General features: G+C 37.4%; 2 protein-coding genes across 2 annotated transcripts; one reads left to right on the top strand and one right to left on the bottom strand.

Annotated features, from left to right (window-relative positions):
* Positions 1-941: 941 nt before the first annotated feature.
* Positions 942-6,048, bottom strand: LOC139710401 (ileal sodium/bile acid cotransporter-like). Its single transcript, XM_071622317.1, has 4 exons — positions 5,603-6,048; positions 2,955-3,159; positions 2,173-2,396; positions 942-1,293 (listed from the first exon to the last, which is right to left on the bottom strand). The coding sequence occupies exons 1-4, from the start codon at positions 6,046-6,048 to the stop codon at positions 942-944; spliced, it is 1,227 nt and encodes a 408-aa protein (XP_071478418.1).
* Positions 6,049-8,015: 1,967 nt separating this feature from the next.
* LOC139710400 (zinc finger MYM-type protein 2-like) lies at positions 8,016-9,329 on the top strand. The gene has a single exon (XM_071622316.1). It carries the CDS (start codon positions 8,016-8,018, stop codon positions 9,327-9,329), a length of 1,314 nt encoding a protein of 437 aa, XP_071478417.1.
* The last annotated feature ends 6,292 nt before the right edge of the window (positions 9,330-15,621 follow it).

The following is a 15,621-nucleotide window of genomic DNA, read 5'->3' as shown; positions in this document are numbered from 1 at the left end:
TTCACAATATATTTGAAATTCAATTTACATCCATGTACGCCCTAGTCAAGTCATCATACAGGGTATAACTGATATTTGCAAAGAAAGGTTATGTAAGGTCGACTTTATCTATCCAACAACGATGTTTTTATCCAATGTTTGACCTTTACAACGCCAAGAATATACAAGCAGAGACATGAGTAGGCCTATAACACATGACACTCAATATTGTGAACACAATCGAATATATCACTAACGTAAATGGTTGACGCTCTTTCGCACTTGCCTTTGTGTAGACTTGTCATTAAAGTATGTTTTCATTTACAGCGTCTGTAAACTATATCGTATGTTTGCATTCATACCTGTTGGAGTAATCGAGCACGAATTGATTAAATCGAGAGAGAAAGAGAGAGATAATCCCGAATAATTCCCAGCCCGTTAAAGTATCCCTATTGTGAATGTTGTGCGTGGTTGAGAAAGGGCACAAAAACTGAATCTGTCTATATACACGTCTTCCAATTTACGATGGCATGCAAAGCATGAAGGAAGTGAAAACGTGAGCATTTTAGCACGTCAGCGGACATCATGACGTCATTGTGACTGACGTCTCTGTACAAGATGCAATCTGTTGTATAACATGAGCTTGAAAACACGCGAAAAAACTCAAGCACTATCACTGTAAACATTGATACCTTCTCATATTTGTATTAGGGCACTCTTCTCTTCTTAACAGTAACAAACAATGTGTTCTCAGATTTTTACACATTTTTTTTTTTACTAAGATGTAACTTTGTTTTTGTTGATAGCACTGCTTTTTGACCAGTTCTGATGAAGGTCAGAGGTAACAATTATGTTATCCATCATTGAAATGAGACACCAAAGACGAGACGACGTACTGACTCAAAGACAAAAAAAAAATGTTGGTTTTATCTCTTGAGTTACAGATAACACATCACGGCTCACTAAAAGATGGGAATAGACATCGGGGAAGCGTAGACCGACTTGCTTGATTCACTCTCCATAAGCTGAAGCTGACCTGAGCGATCGCGTAGCTCGACGTTGAGATCATCGTCGCCTTCGAGCGCTATGTATTCGTTGTTGCCCTGCGGCGTTTCGTCGATCGGGAGATATCCAGAGACGATCATCTGTCCACCTGGAGGTCTTTCATTATCCTCCTGGTTGACGAGCACGGCCAGGTACACAATGATGTAGACAATGCCATAAAGTGCTGTGATTGGTCCGTAGATTGCTGGAACAACTATCATATCATTCCATGCTTCACTTTTTGCAAACACAGACGCCAAGATTATAATCCTGTAAACGAGATAAAGACAGAAGATAGAAATTAATGAGGGATGCTAACATCCATTACTGGAAAAATCGACTCAAAGGTTTTGATCTTTGAGAGTTTTGGTGCCATCATAATGCTGGATAAGGAGACTACTACTAACATAATGACGACATTATGGACAACACTATAAAGAAAATATGAGGAAAATTTTGCAGGATTTTATTTTTCATGAAAAGTTCACTTTCCATCGACTTGTTATTGACATATTATGTTACACATGGTAATAACAATTTCCCCTGCTTTCAGAAAGAGGTAAGGCAAGTGTTCTTAATTTACTATAGTAGAATAAGATCAAAATCAAATAATGTTGAAATATCTGCATATTCTCTTCGTATTGTTGTCCATAATGACGTCATGTAGTGTATAGTAGTCTCCTTTGATATTCGAAACCTTACAGATTTTTATCTTTTGAACGGATCGTCCGATTTTCGTCAAACTTTCAATGATGCGTTCTTCTAAAATTGCTGCTTTCACTCAATTCACAGCTATAACTTGGTTTCTTTGACAATGATACTTATTTGAAACTTGTCTTTGCCCCTGAAATGAGAGTCAAAATGATAATAAACCCTCACTCATAACATGTATATCTCTCCTTAGACAAAATAAATTGCGAGCGAACAATCAGTAAGAATCTAATAAAATTTTTAATGACATCATTCGTGCATATACTTTAAATTGTGTTCGAAAAAAAAACTGTCCTCATCAGATAGTGAAAGACAAATGGACAACTTGTACCGCATTGAATCATGTTTTATTTCTATTTTTTGATGATGGAAATAAACAAATTATTGAATTGAATTGAAATTGAAAATCACATTACGACGCTTGATATGGACACTCACGCCACACAGGTGTTGTGGAAGACGGCTTGCACAGCGAGGGTGTGGCGGGAAGTGCGATGCTGTCCGAAAAGAGCCGCCAGCAAAAAAGCAACTACGTAACCCACCAGGGGAAGGAACATGGTAGCAAAGTAGACCCTAAAAGGGGCGTGGAACAGTTCCGTATGAATGATGAGGTGTACCAAAGAGTTGGCCGTGAACGCCAGAAGGCCGACAGTGAGTCCCACCTGCAGAAAATGTATCAGAACTTGAATAGATGTGAATTGGATTATGGAAAAATAGTATGAATTGAAAGGAAATAGATGATATCCGCCATTTTTGCGGTGGAGAAGAAGAAATTGTCTCAGTTTTAACAAAGAAGAATATGAATGAGTAGGCAGGGGTCAGAGGAAGGAGAACAAGAAACTCATACGACTGTACTAAGATTTACTGCAATTAGAAAAAGAGAAGAAAAAATTTGTATTTAGGATGTGCTTGTAACAATAGGACTTAGGGGGAATGTAGGTATTTCTGTATTTTCTTCCTCATGAATTATGTCACATTAGAATTTAGTGGCAAAACGTGTTTTTTATCAGATTTGACTTGATTTTTAATCACGCTTTATAGTCAGAACAGATATAAAACAAATAAAAGTTTAAAACATGATGGAGGAGAAGATTTATTTGGACTGTCGGAAAAATTGTTCTTTTTGTCATATCTATAATTATGATAAAATTAGTCAATTGTAATATTCACAAACGCAAACAGCACACAAAGACGCTTGAAGAAGAAAAAAAGACGCTCACCACGACCACGACCTTTGCCCAACCCTCTCGAAGGTCCCGGATGAACATGCCGCAAGCAAGAGGAATCGCTACCAGGAGGATAGCGATGGCAACCACCCACAAAGTGGCGAGGGCGGTGCCGGGATACCACGCGGTAGTTACAATCAAGGTTACCAGAGGCACGAAGCCAATGGAGATCACTGTAGTGACCAGGACCATGGATGTGCTGTCGGTAGAGATGCATGGATCGATGGAATAAAAAATCCTGGTTACGGATCTCATCTTATCTGACCTGTAGGAACTATACCGTGAACTAACTGAGCTGTATCGTATTTTTTATTGTTATCATTCATTATTCCATAATTTTACATTCCATCTGATTTCGAGAGAGAAGTACAACACAAAATATTCAATTTGAGATGGAAATGGACAAATATATAAGCGAACATAAATAATTTGTGATCTGAGAAAATTACTAAATAGCAAAAGCTCGTATAGAATGTAGACTCAGCATAGTAACAATTTCAGAGTTTACTACATTACATTAATGACGAAAAATTACGAAATGTACAAGAACACAAAATGTCTTTTATGTAATAAAGTTACGTAATGCACAAAAATATTACAGAGTGTTCAAACTCAAATTTAAAGTTACAAATCTTACAAAGCAACGATTTGGTCAAACAAAATTCAATCACCCGATTGACAGAAACTTCATTGTGAGTATACAGGCTTACACAAAAATATTTCCAGTGATCAGGGTAGGACATTTAAACTTAAAAATGGAATTTCAAGAAATCGCTTTGAGATTTTTCTCAAAGGAACTTAAAGAAATTGATTGGAACAGAACAGAGTCTAACTTAACGACTAAATGTAAACATGTGAGAAACAATGTTTAATTTGCAAGGATGACAAAAAGGTATTGAAGAGTGATCTGCTAAACAGTGGAGCTTGTATGTAAAGGGTTGATAACTCGGTAGGTGCAGTATAAGAAATGATGGTATATTACATGCTTTAATCTCATCTCGCTTAAATTCAGTGACGCTCCTCTCTCTGGCTTCTTTCTGGAACGAACTTGCTTTCCACATTCATACTATCTCCTTACTTGACCATTTAAAGACAGGAATGAAAACACTCCTATTTCATTAGGCACATGAAAAATTCATAACTTGATATTTTCTCTTTCTCTTTTTCTTTCCTTTATCTTTTATCTATTTTCTGTTTATACTGTGTGAGGAATTTTTCGTGCCTTTGAGTACTCAGACTTGATGGTAAAGGTCATTGCAAATACAATGTACCATCATCATTATCATCGTTATTATCATCATTATTATTGCTATCATTATCATTATCATTGTTATTGTTATAGCATTTTCAAAGCTAATATACATATTTATATATATATATATATATATATATATATATATATATATATATATATAAGATGTAGAAAACGTAAAAGCATAATGCAGAAAGTAATTGTTTCAAGGTACATAAAAAGAAATGTCAATGTTACAGCACAGACACTAGTCATCTTTCTCATTGAGCCGTGTGTGCCAAGAAGATATGATGACAAAACAATCCATACAAACACATCCGTGAACGCACTATACTCTATCGTTGGTTGGGACGGGTGAAATTACGAAAGTTTCTCAATAAGCAATTTAATAACCTGCTGCCTCGTGTTTTAGAGAACGTGGTTTTTTTTTCTGTTTATACCTACTGACGAACTAAGAATATTCGTTTGAACCTTTATCAAAGCTACTTCCAAACTCGAGTTCTGTATAAACAAAATAATGCATTTTTGGTAAGTATGCAGTTCTCTAGGTCTCGGTATGAGATACCCTTTTCGATAACTAAGCTTGATGGGTTGTTAAATGGTTTTATTCTGAAAAAAAAAAAACGGAGAGTGACCAAAAACATCAAATGTTAAGAAAATTTAGTGTTTGAAATAATCAGAAATCGGCCAATCTCAGTAATTTGATATGATATACTTTTTCATGTTGGCTTAATTTAATTTATTTGGGCAGGAATTTTATTAGCAGTGCCCGAAAAGCAGTAAAAATCTTAATAGTACGACACGAGCTGAAAAGCGCGGGTACCAGTGCATTGAGGTAGTATGGCAGATCTCGTGCCATCTTATCAGGTTACCGTGAGATGCCATTCCGCTACTCCTTAATCATGTTTTGTCGAGTAGTTTTTCGTGTTAGAAACTTATACTGAAACTTACTTCATTTGCAAAATTGCAATACATAATTTGCTTTCGATCACCGTTTTATATCTGCAAGAGTATTATATACTGGAGAAAAGATTGAAGGTCTGATTTGAACTTTGTGAAGGAATTTAAGAGACCCGCAGTTTTTACTTTGGTCTATAAGAAACTATGGTCCTTTCTTAATGTCAAACGAATAACAAATAGTTACTGTTGCCGATTACATTTTGGTTTTCACAATTATTCGACATATTTGACAGAGTAACAGAAAAACAAAAACAAATCTTGACTTAATTATATTTCATTGACATGATTTCTCGAAAGAGCTAACTTCGTCTAAGTACTTTCTCACAGTTAACTCTGGCGCCCGGCCCTCCCAGTCAGTCTTGTGAAATTCAAATCCTTAAAAAAGCTGTGGGCACGAACAAGTGTATAATGTATCTCGAACGGAACGTACCTCAGGCATATGTTCCCGTCGATGAAGAATGTTACGACGTTTGCCATGGACCCTCCGGGACAAATTCCGACAAGCAGCATTCCCAGTCGATAAGGAGCGGGTAGCTGAAACAGGTAGGACACACCGAAAGCCATCACCGGGAAGAGTGCGAACTGGTTGATGCAACCGACGACGAGGCCACTCGACACCCGCCATTGGTTTCTGAGCTCGATTTTGCCAATGGAGGCACCCATTGCAAGATTCACCATCGCCACGGATACAGTCATCATGATCGACGTCACCTTGCGAACGTAGTCCAGATCGACCACAGTGGGCTCGACCTCCTCAGGTGTAGTCATGATAGCCGCAGTAGACAACATTAAAGAAGGCAGTTTTTGTTCGACATCCTGTTCTAAAATGTTCAGTGGGGACTGCGGTAGAGTATGGTTCAGTAATGCTCCCTCCATTGTTGGTATCGTGCAGGAACCTCTTTGCCGATTTTCAAGATTTTGTTTTGGTATTCTTTAGATTCTTCAAAGAGTGACAGATCTCGAAAGTGTCTTCGAAATCGAGACGAACAAGATAAATAGTCAGTTGGTATGATATACTTTATGAGCAGCTGCACTCTTACGACAATATTTTCTAATTCCTCCAAAAGAGCAAGTGTTTCACTAAGTCCTGTTTGGTGAACGCAGTCCTCTATGAACATATTTGCTGTAACACACATTGTTACAGGAGGAGGGATAATAGTGTATAATATGACGCAGAGTATACCAGCAACATATCGTCTTTCTTTGTCACGTGAGTATACTCACCAAATAACTGCACTTTATCTTTACTGGTACTTGTGCAACGAATGTTAAAAGCGTTCTACCTCAGACCAGTGCACAGGCGGTTCATGTTAATTTCTCTCGTAGTTTTCTTATCATTATGATGCGTACTATACGAGGAAAGCTATCACCTTATATGAATGAAAGCATTGCCAATTGTGACAAGCTATGACACTAACCTATCTAGGTTACGTTTGGTTACACAAAATTAATATAAGATATGATATACATACGTACACAAAAATCCAAACACACATCAGCGCATACACACACTCGAACACACACAAAAGAATTACGTAAATGTCGATAAAATACTATAAACACGCAACAATTTACTCGACTTTGCACGTCCGGGCGCTAATCCAAGATTATTGAATAATGAAGAACTATACCATAACACTTTTAATTGTCGGAATTAAGTGATAAAAAAGTGACAAATTCTGCTTTCCGGGAGGGGATAGTATCAAAGGTTTTTACGGCATACAGGTCTGACAATGTCTGATTTACACTTTTGCAGATACATATAGGCTATTTCTGGATGGGATTGACCGTCGTTTCATATTCATGATTTGTCTTTAGGAGAAATTTCTTTCATCTCATTAATAAACACGCAAAATGTACTCGATATTATAAATGGTTCAAAATGAATCTCCATATTTCTCAGATAGAAATGGCAGCTTCAAACATCAATGGTACAACTGCACCTGTGGAATTCTTTAGTGTATCCATTGCAAAATGACAGGCTGTTTGAACTCCAGCTCTTGAACCTCATTGGTTTTATGAAGGGGAAATTGAGCGGGGGTGTGGTAGAGATACTAGGAGCTAGGCGTACTCACCTCTTCCACCCATTATTTTGTGAGCCAGTCTTGGCCAAACCTGCCACACAATTTTGAAGCCAGGTTTCCTTTCCATGCTACGGAGATAAAGAGTCTCCAACCCAGCAGTTAGTGCTCTTGATTCTTTCAATCCCTTAGGGATAGCCATATATGAAACGAATTTCACTGTGATAAAATCAATGTACATACTGGAAAAGGAATACAATGTAGCGGTGGGAGGCTATGGCGGATCAGCGTTACTTTGATTTGATATATAGTACTAAAATTATGTTAGGAAAAGATTTATATATTCACGCATATAGTTTGAAGTGAGTGTTATATTGCACGCAGTATTAGAAAATATATATGGTTACTGTATACGATCATTATATGCAGTATTAGAAAATATATCGTTATATTATATGACCTATATAGATACCAATGCGGGATTGGTCAAAATGCTGTCACGTGACCACGGTTACGAGGATGAGAAGCGTTATATTTCCAAAACATGACGTAAATTACGTACAATCATGAAATATAACCCCGTATGTAAACAACAGGCGTGTTATATCACGAGAAGTGACGTAAACAATAGAATCAAAAACAAACGTCTGCTCTCGCGCAGATGCTTTGCAACTTACAGTACTAATACAGTAACATGCACATTACTACATGTATACTACAGTAGTATAAATGTCCAATGTAATAAGCGCGTAAGCGCGTAGCGCGAAATATGAAATTGCAATAGGGACCTAACTTACGTTAGTTACATTTGTTTTCGCCAAAATGGCGTGTTCGACAAATCGTTTCGCATCTCTTGGAGAGGATGATCTGGACCAATTACTAGATGAAAAAGACTCCAAATCTACTAAAAGAGTCATCAACTTAGCGGAGAATATTTTGAAAGCTTACACAGAAGCCAAAGGATTAAGCATTTCCGAGACGATAACAGCGCAAGAACTGAATAAGTTTCTCCGTTCATTTTACGCTGAAGTTCGCAGATCGAATGGGGAATTCTACAGTAAGAGATCGATGATAACTCTGCGATATGGACTACAGAGACATTTCAAGAAAGTGAGTGCTTTCGATGTTGTAAATGACCCTCAATTCAAGGAGGCAAATGAAATGTTTCATGCAATTCTCGTTAAACTAAAGAAGGAAGGCAAAGGATCTGTGGTGCACAAAGATCCTATTACACAGGAGGACATGTTGAAAATCAAATCGTCATCAGCACTGGATGTGAGTACTCCCAGAGGCCTTCAGAACAAAGTGTTCGTTGACATTATGTTGCACCTTTGCAATCGCGGTAGAGAAAACTTACGCAATTTTTCAAAAACAGATTTTGACATCGCGACTGATTCAACAAATGAGAGATACGTTTACCTTGCTAGTGACAAACTGACTAAAAATCATCGTGGAGAATCACTGGATGACTCCCGTAGTCAGCAAGGAAGAATGTATGAAACCCACAAACCAGACTGTCCAGTTGAAGCATTTCAAGTTTATGTTTCCCATCTCAATCCAGCTAATGACGATTTTTTTCAACGTCCAAAAGTGAACGCGGAAAGTGACGAGCAAGTGTGGTACTGCAATGCTCCCGTCGGTAAGAACACTTTGGGTGACAAAATGAGGAAAATATCCCTTGAAGCACAAACATCACAAATCTACACGAATCACTGCCTACGCGCAACATCGATTCATGTCCTAGACGCCAGTGGATTCGAGGCCAGACACATTATGTCGGTATCCGGACACAAGTCCGAAAGTAGCATCAAACACTATGCCTACGTCGATGAAGCAAAAAAAAGACGGATGAGTAGATGCCTTTCATCAGTAAGTGATGAGGCACCTTCGACTACTGTAATTCCTCCTAGCAATAAGCCTAGTTCTAGTTCTACACTGTCTACTAGCGCGGGACAAGGATCAACAGCTCTCGTATCAGTACAACATGCAGAAGAGACTGCTTTGTCGCAGAGCTCTCAATCTCAGCAGAGTCAGACTCAGTCATCCCCACAAATTAATGTTGTGTCAAACAAGCTCGCCTTAGACAAGAAGCGGCAGTACAATTTTTATAATTGTACGGTAAACTTTTACAATTAACGTTTATAGGGTCATGACAAAATATCGGTGGTCAATCTAGGTCTAGACAGACCTATATTATATGTCTAACGTTAGATCTAAGGTTAGATCTGACGTTGTTAGATCGAAGTTACAGAACTGTTAGATCTAGAACAGAACTCTATCATCTAACGTTACGTTAGGTCTGCATTAATAATTACAGAGACTTGTCTGTTAGCTGTAGGCCTAACACGTTACACATCCCAACGCTATGCTTCTAACTGTTACACAACGTTGATGGTCTACTTGACGGTGGTCAGATTTTCAGCATTTTCCTGTTTCAACTGTTCGTATTAACGTTACAATTCGATTTTTTCACTGTGGAGTTGGAATTCAAATTGACATCAACTTCAAGTGGACTATTTTCCTACTTGGATTTCACCTTACTGCGACGGTCATCGCAAAGTTGACATTGGAATTTGGATTTACAGAAACTTTTATGCGTTTGGAGTGTTTGTTTACCAGCTGAAAAACGTTGCAAAACTTGTTGGATTTCTTAACATCTGAGTATTCTGACACTGATGATCAATGGGTCTAACAGCAATCTGCATAATCTACAATGCCAATGGTAAGTTTTCACAAGTATTTTCTGTACATTTTTCTGCATTTTTTTCACATTGGTTTGCATTATAGTATAGGCCCTAGATCTGAGCTCAGGTGTAACGTGTTGTTAGATCTTACTTACTTTACTTTTCCGGAACGATGGTGGAGGACAGAGCCTGTTCATCGATCAGAGGTATAGAGTTATCTCTTGATGCTCTCTTTCCAATCAAGCTATACGATGTTTGATACATGTATGTATAAATGCAGATTCACGTTACACTTTGTAGCAGTGTGGCCGGCTCGATTGCGCATTCACTGACTTACAATTTTGTACTGCGCGTTACGCGCGTACTGGCCGTGTGGGCTGGCTCGGAAACCCGACAGTCGCTTCATATTCGCTTTTTGCAACCCTTTATTCTTTGAAGGTGAAGGTCATATAATATAACAGATATTGACTTTTTCCTTCGGTAGCAATATAACATTTTCATTCTCTTGGGGAATTATATTTTTGTCTCGGAATACTATATTTTTCCTCAGCGCTACGCGCTTCGGAAAAATATAATAATCCTCGACAAAAATATAATTCCCGCGAGCATCTCAAATGTTATATTCCACCTCAGTCAAGTCAATATCTGTATAATATGCTCTAAGTGATGTTATTAGTACATGTATTATTGTTTCGATTATTTTTGTACTTAAAAATTTACAAAATTTGATCATTGTTACTCAGTTATGTTTGTTTCATATGTTCGTGAACACAAAGTGGATACACTGCAAAAAGTCCGGTGTTAAATAGTGAACACCGAGCTGGTGTTAAATTTTCGGTGCTCATTTATGGTGTTAGATTAAGACCTCCGGGTGTCATTTCCAAATTTTAAACTGTTTTTTGAAGAGTTTCTTAGTAACTGCACTTCTTGTTGATTTTTAATTTAAACAAGACCATCAAGAATTTTACATTAAAATACTAGATTTTTGAAAAAATGTGAAAATAAATTTACACCAAAGTAACACCAGCTGGTGTGGTCTCTTATTGAAGGTGGACGGGTGTTAAACCATTGATATTAACACCAACAAATATCAAATCAACACCATGTGGTGTCATTTTTGAATTAACACCAGTACAGTGTCAAAATAACACCAGGTACAGTGTCAAATTAACACCACGAAGTGTCAGGTGAACACTTTTCAACACCATCACAGTGCATTTTTAACACCTGTGGGTGTGGTCCTTTATTGAAGTTTGATCGGTGTTAGATTTAACACCCGAGGTGTTAAATCTAACACCGATGTTTTTACAGTGTATAAATTCATATCAAATCAATAAAATCAATCAATCAAAACCTTGGTATACAACCAGCTAGCTAATTACTAGTTTATAAGTTTTCGTGACTGTTGTTTGAATAATTTAGAAGGCAACTGAGACTAGGGACTTCTCCCGATAGTCGATGGTATTGAGCGTATCAGGACAATTGGTATCCCGATCGAGGACAATCACTCCCGGCTAAATGTCGGTTAGTGTACGGTTAGAATAAAGACTATAATAGGGTGATGGATAGGTTTAGAGTAGGAAATTAGATTAGGGTTTGGATTAGGTTCAGGATTTAGATTAGGGTTAGGGACAGGGGAAGGATCTGGGGTAATTGTCATTAAACCAGTATTGAGACTCTGATATCCGGGACACGGCAAAGGCTTACTATTGTATAGAGCCTCCTGGCTCATGGAAATCAGCACGCGGGAGATGCCGAAATGTTGGAGAAACCGACGTACACTTTAACCAGCTTGAGAATGTGATTGAGACTAATCTATAAGTCAACTGGACTCAGTCGGCCTACAAGGCTTGCCATACGGTCATACTTTGAAATCCCTCCTTGAATTACAAGTTCTTTTACATTTCACAAGAGGTTTTTATTATCTCAAAAAAAAAAATGTTGGAATGTTTTTTAAACCTGTCACTACATGCATTGAGTCAGTCGACGTATATGTGAACACATATCTATAAGTTTGTTCAAAATGCAGATCGAAAAAAATGAGTCTCCAATGTTACATGTGCTGATGCATTCCTCGTAATATGAAAAAGGCAAGAAATTATCGATTATCAATTGATACTTCAACTTCAACTTTATTCCAGACAAAACATATCAAGATTACATGCATCACACATACATTTACATTAGTTAAACATTAATACTTTAAGGGCCTCTTTCAGCAGCAGTGCTTTTGAGTTGGGGCCTCTGCAAAAGTACACAAGTAAGTTTGGACTCAATGGTACAATCATCAACAGTCAATGATGTCAACTGACAAGAACGTTTGCCATATCAATCAATCGGATCAGTCGCTGAGACTACCGACTTTAGACCAAATTGCCGCGTACGTTCACACAATAAGGTGTACCACATGGGAAGTGTAAATCAGGAAAAAAACCAACGTATATATACAATGGAAAAGATAAAGTTCATGGGAAATGAAGACTACAAACACACACATACATGATAGGTATACACACACACACACACACTCACACACATACACACACACACACACACACACACACACACACACACACACGTCTCACAGAACGCATAGGACTTCTAGCCTGGACAATCTATATAAAGCATTCAACTGTTTAACACTGGCTTAAATGATTTCAGATTGTCAAATAGTTATTTTTTCTCGTTGAACTTTTAACCTATGCTGTAATGTTCCTCGTGTTAGGTGGCATTTGATATATTCTTTAATAAAATGGTTTGGAAAGAATTCAAAGAAACACTGGTTCTTACGTGAGGTCGATAGAGGAGGGTTCTGTGACCCGTGTTGCCATCATGAATCATTCAGCTAAGGGTAAATAGGTCTAATTGATCGGCAAAAGTGCAAACGGGACTGTAGTTTTAACAAAATAATCAAATGATTAAATGGTTAAATGGTTAAATGACCCTAGTTCATCAAGTGGTAGTGACCTTATAAAACTAAAGGAATAATGCCTATTTTAATACTCGGCTGTCTTAGATTTTAACTGGTAAGCCTTATTGCCTTCTTTTGTAATACACTGTACAATCAACATATCAAAGTGAGTAAAAAACGCACTTATTTCCCCATATAACATTACAGTAAGTCAGGCAAACAAGAACAATGCTATTGTATAAAGTTCTTCAAATCATCCCAAGTAATCTATAATGTCCTCATTTACATGAGACACCTGCACTTCGAGAAACATTAGTACAAACAGATTATTTAAGACGTCTCCTTGAAAATCAGTTGGCGTGTTGCTTCCGCCATGTTTACACGTATGTAAGGTCCTTTTTTTTTGATAGTCACTGAGAAGCAGAATAGTTCAAAAAACGTTTTTCAGGATTAGAAGGGATGTAGACAAAAATTGGAGGATATGATCGAGGAGGGTGTAGGATGGGATATCTCTTGCTCACACGAGGGAGATTTCACATTTTTAGAATTGAAGTTCAATGATCTGGTGCGTGAAGTACGACCTATTTGGAAATTGCCTATTAGAAATAAGAAAAGGAACTATTTATTGAGGAAATTTTGAATGGTTAAATCGTGCATGGTGTCTGTCAACTCTTGCTCCTCGTATGTATCTTTACTGTGTACAAAGTCGGTTAAGGTGGAGGGCGCTCACCGGTACTGTATTGACGAAACAAAGGGCAGTGGGTGGAGTTATGGCACGTATCAATAACTGCGTCATAACGCATTCTCACACTACAGGGTGAGTAAAAAGAAAAAAAAAGGCTTATTAAAGAAATGAACGAAAGATTATCCTACATGGTTTGACTGTCTTATCCCCACCATTTGGTATCACTTTTGTGTCAGATGTGTTCATGCTTGAATTTACAAGAGGCATCGTTTGCAAGAGTGCACGACTCGGCATGCGTCAAAAAGTGAGAGATCACTATCACACTATCAAAGTGAGAGAACGAATAAATTGAACGTACGATCCTCTCAAATAAAATGCATTGCGTATGTGTTTTTTCACACACACACACACACACACAATGAACTAACACAATCTCACACATAAACACAAACAGGCACACAAGGACCACATGCGCAAGCACACACACACACACACACACAAGCACATAACATCTCACGTTAAGATGCAGATTAGCTGTGTCACTTGGGAGAAATTGTTGTGATACTAATGCGCCAAACTTTCATCAAGGCATTATGATTTAATTTGACTTCCATTTTTAGATCAAATGGGAAATTTGGGACTGTTTGTGTTTGTGTGCTGGAGCGTGTGTGTGCGCGCGCGCAACTTTACTTTTGAAAAAGGCATATGCATTACATTTTAGATAGTGTCCCATATTCAATTAATTCGTTTCTCTCACTTTAATATGTTGACCTAAGTCGATTTTTTGCACTCTTGTTTAAGCACTCTCGTGTAACAACTTGTAAAAAGTAAAATTCGAGAGAGAACACTTTAATACAAAAATAGGGGCTATATCATAAACAAATGTATATTTTATGAGGGAAGTACACTTTGCAAAAAGACAAAGGAATACATATAGCGATGAAAAAGAGTGATACACTGAACAGCGGATCTTGTACATCGGGATCGCTCTATAAACGACAGTCAAACAACATTTGAAATTGGTGTTAAACTTTTTTTTCTCAATACGAAATATTTACTTACAAAAATTATTTGATGGAAGAGACTTCTTCTTGGGGAATATTATATCAAATATATCAAACGAAATATTTCCTTGAAGGCCATCTATGCTAAAAAACAAAAACAGAACAGAAACAAAACATTTGTTTGTTTTATTTTTTCATTTTAACGGTAGATGACAATCACCTGGCATATTCATTGTATGTAACATGTTTTAATTCCCATTTACTGTTTTTATCGCAATATAAGGGTCATAATGAACGAAGAAAAGGTTGAGGTTATCCGAGAATAATATTGATGACAGTTTGTCCGAGGATCTGTAGAAATCACGAATGCAAATTATGAATAGCAGTGGGACGAGCAAGCTTCCTTCCATTGCTGTTATCGTGTACCTTTGTTTTCCTTTGGATCTGTAAGATAAGTAACTCGTGAACCACTGCGAGGCTTTCCCATACTTACCGTATAGGGGGATAATTATGAGAAAAGTTTATCATGGTTTATCGTGCGGTTTAATCCCTGGAAAACTCCAGGAAGACGCACATTGTGTGTAAAAAGAGTGCATGAGTAACTTTCTCAACTTTCGTTCTTGTATATTGTGTTGTGATTTTCTCTTAATCTAAATTTGACGTTTGAAAATATATCATTCGTTTTTAGATAAAATCACATTTATTTTAAGATAAACAGTATTATCAAAAATAATCCAAGTTAGTAAGGTCATACCTTCTGGAAAGGAATAACTTTTGATATCTTCATATTGTTTCTCACAATGCCAATAAATTGCAAGCGATAAGATTAAAATGTGTATTGACTAGGAATGTACAACTTTGGGAATATGGCCATTAGAAAGTTATTTACAAGTTCATCATAACCTGCATGGGTATTTTCCTTCTTTCAAAATAAAAACGAGCTCATCTCTCCAGCTGCAATGCAGTTACAGGTGCAGAAGAGTGATATAGCTTAAAGAAATAACCACAGAGTTATCTAGCCGCATGAAAATGTGGCAACGTTCGATTTTACTATTAAAAAATGTGTCCTTTTCACAGAAGAATGGAAAAGCAGGTGCACTGCAACTGAATTATGAGTCACATTCTTTAAACGGATAAAATGGCA

This window comes from Diadema antillarum, unplaced genomic scaffold (assembly GCF_040938485.1).
Source record: "Diadema antillarum isolate AM-2024a unplaced genomic scaffold, OU_Dant_1.0 seq00001529_RagTag, whole genome shotgun sequence".
NCBI classification, from domain to species: domain Eukaryota; kingdom Metazoa; phylum Echinodermata; class Echinoidea; order Diadematoida; family Diadematidae; genus Diadema; species Diadema antillarum.
This window is presented reverse-complemented; position numbering and strand designations above follow the sequence as displayed.